The sequence below is a fragment of the Dreissena polymorpha genome, chromosome 11, assembly GCF_020536995.1.
Source record: "Dreissena polymorpha isolate Duluth1 chromosome 11, UMN_Dpol_1.0, whole genome shotgun sequence".
NCBI classification, from domain to species: Eukaryota; Metazoa; Mollusca; class Bivalvia; order Myida; family Dreissenidae; genus Dreissena; species Dreissena polymorpha.
The window spans coordinates 27952509-27964511 of record NC_068365.1 but is presented as its reverse complement, the minus strand read 5'-3'; the positions used below and the strand labels follow the sequence as shown (position 1 = coordinate 27964511).

General features: G+C 38.5%; 1 protein-coding gene across 4 annotated transcripts in view; it reads right to left on the bottom strand.

Moving 5' to 3' along the window:
* Positions 1-12003, bottom strand: part of LOC127850825 (zinc finger protein 239-like) — a 228633-nt gene that overhangs the window by 206797 nt on the left and 9833 nt on the right. For 2 of the 4 annotated variants that reach the window (XR_008035463.1, XM_052384168.1), the window contains exons 2-4: positions 3460-3545; positions 2907-3007; positions 2341-2441 (exon numbers count right to left, since the gene is read on the bottom strand). Coding sequence is in view for 1 of the 4 variants with exons in the window: in XM_052384168.1 (XP_052240128.1) it covers positions 2341-2351 (11 nt within the window). In the remaining 3 variants the exon portion in view is untranslated. Of the gene's footprint in view, positions 1-2340; positions 2442-2906; positions 3008-3459; positions 3546-3777; positions 4108-12003 lie in introns of those variants that run through there. The other 2 variants (XR_008035464.1, XR_008035466.1) reach the window with 2 other exon arrangements.

The window sequence follows — 12003 nt, the reverse complement described above, 5'->3', positions numbered from 1 at the left end:
ATGTACCTATGAAGTTTCATCATCCTAGGCATAAGTGTTCTTGAGTAAAACATTTTTACTATTTTGGGTCACCGCAATGTACCTATGAAGTTTTATGATCCTAGGCGTAAGCATTCTTGAGTTATCATCCGTAAACCATTTTTCTAAGTTGAGTCACTGTGACCTTGACCTTTGACCTAGTAACCTGAAAATCAATAGGGGTCATCTGCAAGTCATGATCAATGTGCCTATGAAGTTTCATGATCCTAAGCATAAGCTTTCTTGAGTTATCATCCGGAAACCATTTTACTATTTTGGGTCACCTTGACCTTAACCTTTGACCTAGTGACCTGAATATCAATAGGGATCATCAGCAAGTCATGATCAATGTACCGATGAACTTTCATGATCTTAGGCATAAGCGTTCTTGAGCTTTCATCCGGAAACCATTTTACTGTTTCGGATCACCGTGACCTTGACCTTTGATCTAGTGATCTGAAAATCAATAGTTGTCATCTGTGAGTCACGATCAATGTACCTATGAAGTTTCATGATCCTAGGCATAAGCGTTCTTGAGTTATCATCCAGAAACCATTTTACTATTTCAGGTCACCGTGACCTTGACCTTTGACCTAGGGACTTCAAAATCAATAGGGGTCATCTGCGAGTCATGATGAATTTACCTATGAAGTTTCATGATCCTAGGCGTAAGCGTTCTTGAGTTATCATCCGGAAGCCATTTTACTATTTTGGGTCACCATGACCTTGACCTTTGACCTAGTGACCTCAAAATCAATAGGGGTCATCTGCGAGTCATGATCAATGTACCTTTGAAGTTTCATGATCCTAGGCCTAAGCGTTCTTGACTTATCATTCGAAAACCATCTATCGGACAGACATACGGACCGACATGAGCAAAACAATATATCTCCTCTTCTTCGAAGGGGGGCATTAAAATGTGACTTCCATAGTGTTAACGTTTTCACTATATACATATAGAGAAAAATGCCCCGCCCACTGGCAGCCATGTTTTTTCACCGATCCAAACCATTGTCTAACTCGTCCAAGATATCAATAAAACCAATGTTTTGAAGAACTTTCATGATGATTGGGCAAAAATTGTGATTTCTAGAGTGTTTACAAGGTTTCTCTATAGCCAAATAGGGAAAACTGCCACTATATACATATAAAGAAAAATGCCCCGCCAACTGGCGGCCATGTTTTTTCACCGATATGGACCATTTTCGAACTCGTCCGAGATATCAATAAAACCAATGTTTTGACCAACTTTCATGATGATTGGACAAAAATAGTGCCTTCTAGAGTGTCTACAAGGTTTCTCTATAGCCAATTAGGGAAAACTGCCACTATATACATATAGAGAAAAATTCCCGCCCACTGGCGGCCATGTTTTTTCACCTATCTGGATCATTTTCGAACACGTCTAAGATATCAATTAAATCAATGTTTTGACCACGTTTCATGATGATTGGGCAAAAATTTTGACTTCTAGAGTGTTTGCAAGGTTTCTCTATAGCCAAATAAGGAAAACTGCCCCGCCCACTGGTGGCCATGTTTTTTAACAGACCGAAACCACTTTTGAACTCAATCAAGATATCATTTAGACAAACATTTTGACAAAGTTACATGAAGATTGAACATAAAATGTGACTTCAACAGTGTTTACAAGGTTTTTCTTTTTTGACCTAGTGACCTAGTTTTTGACCCGGCACAACCCAGTTTCGAACTCGGCCGAGATTTTATTGGGGCAAAGCTTCTGACCATGTTTCATGAAGATGGGACATGAAATGTGGCCTCTAGAGTGCTTACGAGCAAATGTTGATGGACGGACATACGTACGGACGTACGACGGACAAAGACCGGTCAGAAAAGCTCACCTGAGCAATCAGGTGAGCTAAAAAATAACCCAAAGTTAATTTATTCGAAGCTTGTTTTTACCAATTATCAGAATAAAGCCGTTTTTGTGCGCATCATTCTAAATAATATATGATAATGATAAACCATGTAGCTGTCATTTTGTAATTTCTAAGCCATCAATAATAAAAAGTAAACCTACTTGAAACAAGATGTGGGCCAAGATGGCCCTAGTTCGCTCACCTGTTTTACAAGGCCTTGTTCATTGCTAAGTTGAAAATTCAGTTCTCTATAGCATATTAGAATGTTTACTTTTGCAGTGTGAGCACATGACTTATTCTGATTGAGTACTGTCTATTTGCATGGGTTTTTGTGCATGCAAACATTCGCAAGAAATGCAAATTCTACATGTGTTTACAAGGTTTATGTGAGATTTTGACCTCGTGACCAAGAGTTTGACACCATGTGACCCAATTTCAAACTTACATAGATATCATCAGGTGGCACACTACAGTTTTTTTAGTCTCGGCCAATCTCGTACACAAGCAGGAGCGAACCAATGTCTGGAAACTGGTCACCTCGCAAATCTGAAAATAAACCAAGCACATTTCCAGAATGGTTGAGGCTGTGCCTTCTGAAAAATCCCATGCACAGGCCCATGCAAGGGAGATAACCCAATCATAGCATTAATAATTGGGGCTGACATATTGAGGAAATACCCCTGATATGACACTAATGATTGCCTAAAAATTGACATCTGAGATAAATATTAATCTATATTTCTTGGAAACAGAAAAAGTAAAACTTCTAGTAAGCTCAGATCATTGTTAAAAGGCATACAACAATGTGAGGCACTTGCAAGAGTCACTTCTTCACAATAACTTTTTATTTGCTTATAAATAACATCAGTTGAATTGCGCATAATGGCGAAAAGTAAGTTATGGCGCTGTTATAGATTAAACAAAGCACGCAGGACATTTTGGTATAGACCAGGAAACACATTCCGACTAACATGCCAACATTTACCTAGCCCACTGAAGATGTCGTTTTACCTTCAGTTACTGCAACGGAGTGTCTTTCCGCTGACAAGGCTGTTGACGTACTTTAGTTCTTCTCCAGGGACTATCTTGCCTTACACGCCAATGACTAAAACCTGAAATAAACAACATTCCACACTGATTTCAATGCGAAAGCATGCACATTGTTAACATGGAAACAATGTTAACAAGACTGTTACCAGGCCATAGGTCCTTAACAGTACTAAATTCTGCCCAAACAGCCATTTTGAATCATGGTTTTGACTGGATTCTTATATTGTTTGCTATAATTTTTGACATTATATGAAAATAAAGCCCTTCTTCACCACAGAGTAGTAAGTTGTCCATCCCGGCTACATATTGAACACATTCTTCATACAGAACTGTTTGAGAATGCAGAAACCAGTAAACATGATTCCGAATTACCTCCCTTGATTTACGAACAGTATTGGTCATACAATAGTGTTAAGGGCAAACACTCTGTTAAAAAACAAAACCTTAGGAATATATAAGTAAGCAAAAGCATGTTTCATGGGTGTTTGATCATTTTGGAAATTTGTCGTTTTACCTTAAGGTGGCACACTACAGTTTTTTTAGTCTCGGCCAATCTCGTACACAAGCGAACCAATGTCTGGAAACTGGTCACCTCGATATCTGAAAATAAACCAAGCACATTTCCAGAATGGTTGAGGCTGTGCCTTCTGAAAAATCAGTAACATTCAAATCAAATGAGTTGGGGCAAAATGTTTTAGTATTGATGATTTCAAATCAAAACATGAGAATTCTGTGTGTTTCCGAGCCTTTTTAAGCCAGTTTCAACAACAAACTGCCACTTTCCTGCAGAAGCAAGGTGCCTGGAAACCATGTTTTTACATTGGTAACTTACCAAGTACTAAACAGCAATGGAGAAAATTGGGGGTCAAAGGATTAGATTTTTTGTAAAAGTTCAATGTCTGTACGCCCTTTCAAATTTCCAACAGAAATACTGACCGGAGCCAGCATTACACCTGTTTTCGAATTGCATTAATTCTACTTCCTGTATGCAGCTATAGTTAAAATACCAATGTTTTGGTAACTTACAAACATCCAAGAAAAATCACCACAACTCAAACCTGACATTCATTATTATTTAGACACTCAAAATGGTGCTTACTTGAGCAATGTTCTCTTTATTTAGAAATTTGACCGGGGCCAATTCGCATTGGTGGCTAAAAAGTGTGGTGTGCAGCCTCAAGAAAAACACCCTAGTCAAATATCATCATTTTTGGACCAAAACTATGGCCTCTAGTGTCAGGGGTATGATTAAGGCAAAGTCAGAGGGGAGGAACATTCTGTCGACTGATTTTGACTACGCAAATGGCGCTCATAACGCAATGACCAACCTTAAAACAGACATTAAAATAAACAACTTCTTGAACTTCATAACAATATTTCTTTATAAAAGCCTGTTAAACTTCACATTTAACATACTGAGTATGCAAAGTAAACAGTATTTATTGTGATCAAAAGCAGCAGTTTTTCAATGTATTGAATTACAGTAAATGGACTAAAGCCAAACTGGAAGGGGTTTAGTAAGTATTTAGATTCCAATAAGTGTTCTAATCTATTTTTGACCATTATTTCTAGTAAATTACCTGCTTGAGATGTTAAACTTATTGGACGATATGAGTTTGGATCGTTTTTGTCCTTACTGGGTTTAGGAATAGGAATCACTGTGGCCTGCTTCCACTCGGGTGGTACCGTGCATGTCCTATACACCCGATTGAATAGGTTAAGCCATACTTTAAGAGTTATGGTTGGCATCTTTTTAAACATTAAATATTCTATTTTGTCAGGCCCTGTGGCAGTATTGCTCCTGGTGTTAATGGCACTTAATAATTCAGTTAAGGTAAATGAAAAATTGAGAGGCATGCTGATGTCCCCAGGCTCATTTAAATTGTTTTGGTGCTCCGTCTCAAACCGCTTTTGATAGTTTTAAGTTTCAAAGGGAAGGTTTGAGTCACTGGAGACAGATTGGAAGTGTCGTACCAAAAATTGAGCCTTTTCCCTTGGGGTGGTGGCAATATTGCCTTTGTATTTAAGTAGCGGTACAGGGGTGAATGATTTTCCTTTAATTCTGTGATTTTTTTGCCAAAAATCCCTAGTATTTTTCTTATTAATAATTGCTGAATCACAGAATTAATTCCAATTTTAAGATTTTGCGTCAAAAATGACCCGCTTTGCCTGATTTTCAAGGGACCTATTAATTAAGAAGATTATGCTCAGCGGGGTTCTTTTTAAGAATTTTTTATGCTTTTAATGGTCCTGTACCGCCTTGGAGCACGCCTCATTCCACCACGGGACCCTATTTCTGGCCTTAACCTTGCCGGAGGAGACCGATATGCTCATACATGCCAGAAATTTTCAGGTCCAAATCAGGGCATTTCATTAAAAATGTCGGGACATTTGACCAAAAAGCGAGACACCTAAAACAATCAATCATGACACCTTTACTGTAGTCAGTAATCAGTATATTACTTACAAAACCTCATAATTTCTGGCAAATACTGGCGATAAATATGTTTACGAATTTCATGAACACAGACGTTCTCCATTTTCCGGAAGTAAACACACATGTGCATTATGCGGATGAATCCATAATGTGGAATGACGTAGGACATGCCTATATTTGACTTCAATTTGGGACAGAGGCATGTGTAATTGTTGAATGCGATGTACGCGCATCGAGCACTGTTTTTATTCAACCAATCATCAATTAACTCTAAATTTAGATTGATGCAATAGGTTAAAGTTATTTTCTGAAAATCAGTCAGAAACAAAAGTAAATTTATATCAAACTTCAATGTGTATCGGTCAGCGCTCAATTTGTTTGATATACAAAGCTGGTGTTTTGACCGTTTTTTAGCTTCAGCTGGTATTATACACAGAATACCACGTTATAGAATCTTTAAACTTGATTTGGCCATGAAATACAAATGCATTCGGCTTTTAATTCACTATGATGCATCTATCGCTAGCAATAAGCGACCCCTATCATATAAACACCATGGTGTGATTGCCCGATAAAATCAATAATTTGCCGATAGAGCACTGATAAGGTGTCAAAAACAACACTGGATCACTCGACTAGTAGATATGATTTGTTAATTAGAAGGCAATAAAGGGATTAACGATGATAATTTAAGCCAGACGACGCTTGAATAGCAAATTTTATTGTGACCTTATATAACATTATGTCGTTTGGTACAAATGCCGGGACAAATTGTGTCACATCGGGACACCGGGACAAACACCCCAAAACCAGGACTGTCCCACCAAGATCAGGACGTCTGGCATGTATGGGTATGCTACATTCCGCTATTGACAGTTATTATTTGTTAAGGTGTTACATAACTCATTGGGAGTGAACATCTGCAAGGGAGAGAACTGAACAGAGGTCCCTAAACTGAGCACAGTTAGCTTTTTCAAGTAAAAATTATTTTTGCTCCCCTGAGCATTGAGCATCAGTTCCCTGTGCAATCTACATAGTTGAGCAGGGTAACCTGTTGGTGGTGGTAATCAGATCCAATTGTATCATTAATGGTTGCCCATGCAGACGCACTGGCTATCCTGGCATTAACAGCAGTAAGGTCAATGTGAGAGTTTAACCCAGTGGGGTTAAGTCTGGTTGGAGAACCGTCATTGAGCAGTATATGGTCTTGCTTGTCCAACCATTCTATAACCGCCCGACCTTCTGCATCTGAATTGTTGGAACCCCAAGCAGGGTGATGTGCATTTAAGAACCCTGTGAATATTACATCATAGGGTCCATAAATGGTCCTTAATTCCTTAAAGAGACTGTTCAAAGTTCACATCCTCTTGAGTAAATATTGACCAAAATAAGGGGCCGGTTCATATCAATAACCAATTTAATTTCTAATGCCTCAATAGCAGTGCTACCATCCTGTTTTAACTGGTTGTTCACTCCCAGGTATTCGTAATTAATTGCATTTTTAACATAAATGGCAAGACCCCCAGCAATATTGTGGTTTAAGAAACCAAAATTGTTACGTTAATAATGAAATCCCGGAATTAGCTTAACGTTATTTTTAGAAAATCTAGTCTCCTGGAGACATAAAATATGGATATGGGGATTATTGTCTAAAAATTGTTTTAAATCTGTATGTGTGTTGGTGGTAAGACCACCAACATTAAAAGAGATGATTTGGAGATTACTGTCCATGTTGGAAAGAGATTATCTTGCGTTTAATTTGGTTTAATCTGTGATGAGGAGATTTAGTTGTTAATTTGTGGCCGACAGTGAGTTTCGCAGGGGTCCTGGCTGGCCGGGATGTTTTCTTTTTGGCTGAGGGGGAGCCGCTGGCCGGTGGGGGGCATCCTGGGTCTGCTAATTTTGGAGGATCCCCAGTTCCAGAATGGATTTTATTTATAGGGGGTTTGTCTGGGGGATTGACCTTTTTTAAAGATTCTCTGCAATTTTTGAACCGAGAATCTATTCTATTGTAGATGCAGGAGATAACTCGACACACAGTGGGCCTATTATGGTCCTTTATTATCTCAGCTATCAGATCTGTCAGCTCGCTGAGATGTATGTTTCTATATGTGTGAGCTGTTGCTGGCTATCCTCAATTTTAATAAATGAATCCCCTGCAAACGAGTTACGTCTGCTGGTGTTAAAGGCAGGGGAGCTCACTGGAGATGTCTGGGTTTCGACCATTCTGAGACGGTTAGGGGGGACACTAACTTGGGGCTCCTCCTCTATTTCACAGACACCAGAGATTGTGAGATTTTCCAATATACTGGAGTGCACCAACAACAGAGAGTCGTTCCCCATCACATTAAACATGGAGTTGTCCGACAGTGTAGTGCCACTACAAGAGGTGTCACTAGCATTGTCAGACAACGGGGAAGACGGGGAGGACTCCCTGGTAGCCACAGGAGGGCGTCTCTGAATAGGTGAATCCCCCTGGATAGGCGATACAGGGGGGGGGTGCGTATTTCAGGTGTTGTTGGAGACCGGTTCCACAAGTGTAACCTTAGGGGGGGTTTCCCTATTCTGGGGTTGAGGGGGGGTACTCTTACCCACTAACCCCTCAACTATAGGACATGTCCTCCCGCTATGGGGCGAGATACTACCGGATGAGGCATGTTTAGGTGATGACTCACAGTGTCAGGTGCAAGAAGCCTGCACTCCGCCTTTGACCAGGTGACCCCACAGAAACTAGCATAAGTGGTTATATGGACAGCCCTCTTATAGGAGGGGCACCCCTGGTAGGATGCGGAGTGCTGGCTGTCACAGTTGGCGCACCAACGAGTTTTGTTGGTGCACTTTCTTTGGCAATTCGAACTGGCGCAGCGGCAACATGAAGTAACATTTGGACATTTACCCCTGCTGATTATGTGACTAAAGCCCTGGCAATTGAAGCACCGGGTAGGTTTGACCGGGCAGGGACGAATGTCAAGGACAATACTAGTGCCCTTGACAAGAATTTTATTAGGGACTGGAACAGAGGTGAGGATAGATATTTTGACCAGTCTCGGAAAGCCAGGTGGTGCGGGACGATAGGAATCAACCCTTTCCAAGTTTGTGATAGATAGATCAGAGTGGGGGATTGCAGGGTTGAACGCAAGACATTTTTAAAGTTCAGTTAAGTCCTGGCTTTCCAGGATGATGGAAAGTCCCCCTTGAGAGAAGGGTGGCAAGCGCTTGAGCGGACTTGAGCTGCAAGAGCACGCAGCCAGACGCCAAGGGCTCAACAAGTCAGGGGAGTTTCTTTGCCAAACACTAGGCCAGTTCAAAGATACTATAGTGAAAAGCGGCATGATGGGGCCTACACTTCCGACTGACTGGAGGAGGCACCTAATTTTCAGTTCTGTGCGTTACGGAGTATAGCACAGAACGTATGTCTAAACAAAACGCACCGCACAAAACAGGTATATGTGCGGTTCGTTCATGCGTGTGGTTGTCACGTGAGTGATGGTCACTCAGGTGGACATAGGCAGGAATTTGCACGGGGTGTTCATTGTTTGGTCAGTTCTACGCTAGACTTCGATCAGTAAACTTGTGTTCGTCTACAAATCCAACATCGTGTTGTCGACTTTAGCAGAACACAGGGTGTCCATGCTGCAAGATTTGGAACACATCATAGAAAAGATAAGTGCTAAAAGAAATGTAAATCTGTTAAATCCGTTATACTGAATCTCGAGCATAGTATCGAGTGTTACCAAGTAGTAACAGAGTTGAAACGATGTATATTTCAAGTAACAATTTCAGCACTAGAGAAAGCCGAGCAATTTACAAATCGAGGGGTGAAAGCGAAACAGCTCTAAGTGCATTTTTCAAAAATGTTCAGGAGAAGGTTTAAACTGTATCAGAAGAACAATTCAAACAATGAAGGCTTTAAAATCTAAAGTTATATTGAGAATAGTCTGCTATAATCACAATTTTTTTAAACATGTTTGTATTTTCACAAATAAAGAAGTAATTTGAAAAAATGTCACTTAGACCTTTTTCGCACTAAAATTTCACATTTTTTTTACTAAAAGTTAAGAGGGAAAAAGTTCTAAGTGATTTTAAAACAACGTTTAATGATCAATTTACAGTATTTATTTCATATGCAATACTTTCTACATTTTTAAACTAAGAATATTATACATAAAATGCAAAAAATGGCACTTAGAACCTTTTCGCACTGAAAAAATATTTTTTTCAACTTATTTTTCAGAGTGAAAAGTTCTAAGTGACACAAAGTGAATTGAAAAGTATTGGAAATTCTCACTTTGTTGCACATTTTTTAAATTAAATACTCTTAACATTCTTAATATGAGTATTTTGAAATATATTTAGAAATATTGTTACTTAGAAACATTTTGCTTTAAACAGATAGCATAAAAATACTGTTCTTATATTATTTAATAGTGTTGACAAGGTCAAATTGACAATTTATATTATTTTATTCTAAATACTTTTTTTTTGCAATTGTTTGTAATCAAATGTCCCAAAACACTGAATGGATTTTTTTTATATTGTACTGTTTTACAAAAACAATAACGAGATACACTTTGACCAAAGTATAGTAGATGTTGTGTGTGTTTCCAACAATCAGTAACATGTTAGAAAAAGTGAATTGTATCAACAAACTTGATTGAACCTTAATTTTTTCATTCCTTCTTGAAACACATATTGGAATTCAATGTTGATTTATCCATCATTATGCTATATTCTATCATATTTGTTATATTAATTAATACTTTGGCAGATTTTGGACTTATTTTGTAGGCAGTCATGTCCATTAGACAACAAACGTTATGGGATAGTTATTTACAACTTTATAATTTTTAAGATTAATAATAATTAGTATTAGCATGGTGTTGTACGTTGTATAATACATAACACACCTAGTATTTTTAGAAGGGGCATTGCAACTTAGATAGGTAACTGAACTGTTATAAGGCAATAATTAGCAAATTTACAAAATGTTGTAATTTGCACAAATTGACATCATTCAGTTGTTTGATTACATCTCATCAGAATTGTAACCTGCTGATTTACATCCACTGGAACCGATACCAAGCAAATCACATCACACCAGAATAGAAACTAACTGATGATCATCCCTTAGCAGAGTTACCAACCAAATCACATCACACCAAAATGGTTACCTACTGATTCACAATTACCCAGATCAGTTACCAACCGAATCACATCACACCAGAATGGTAACCTATTGATTCACATTTCAGTTACCAACCAAATCACATCACACCAGAATTGTTACCTATGGATTCTCCTTTCACAAACACTGTAAGCAACCCAATCACATCACACCAGAATGGTTACCTTCTGATTCACATTTCACCATCTCAGTTACCAACCGAATCTAATCACACCAGAATGGTTACCTACGGATTCTCATTTTACCAACACAGTAAGCAACCAAATCACATCACACCAGAATGGTTACCTATTGATTCACATTTCACCATCTCAATTACTAACCGAATAACATCACACCAGAATGGTTACCTACTGATTCACATTTCACCAACACAGTAAGCAACCAAATCACATCACACCAGAATGGTTACCTAAGGATTCACATTTCACAATCTCAGTTACTAACCGAATATCATCACACCAGAATGTTTACCTACGGATTCTCATTTCACCAACACAGTAAGCAAACAAATCACATCACACAAGAATGGTTACCTACTGATTCACATTTCACCATCTCAGTTACCAACCGAATCACATCACACCAGAATGGTTACCTACGGATTCTCATTTCACCAACACAGTAAGCAACCAAATCACATCACACAAAAATGGTTACTTACTGATTCGCATTTCAGCATCTCAGTTACCAACCGAATCACATCACACCAGAATGGTTACCTACGGACTCTCATTTCACCAACACAGTAAGCAACCTTATCACATCACACCAGAATCGTAACCTACAGATTCACATTTCAGCATCTCAGTTACCAACCTAATCACATCACACCAGAATGGTTACCTAAAGATTCACATTTCACCAACACAGTAAGCAACCTTATCACATCTCACCAGAATGGTAACCTACTGATTCACATTTTACCATCTCAGTTACCAACCGAATCACATCACATTTGAATGGTTACCAAAGGATTCACATTTCACCAAAGCAACCAAATCACATCACACCTGAATGGTTTACTAGTGATCCACAATTCACCATCTCAGTTACCAATAAAATAACATATCACTAGAATGGTAACCAACCACATCACAATTTACCAGCATGGTAATCTTCTAAGTTACATCATAGCAGCAGAGTTATGAGCACAGTTTCCTACAAATTCACATCTTTCCAAAAAAGTTATTAATGGATTGACCAACTTATTCCCATTTCACCTCAGTTACAAATTAGTGTTTGTAAATACCACAAAAACAACTAATTTACATTCATGTTTGTTACTATTTATTTATTGAGAAATGTTAATAAATATGTTTCAGTGTCTATGCATACAACTAACTAGGTTCTCGGTAATTCTGAACGCATTTTTCACGAGAGAGCAAAATAGAAATATATAAAAGTATCTGACATTTACACAACTTAACATTCTT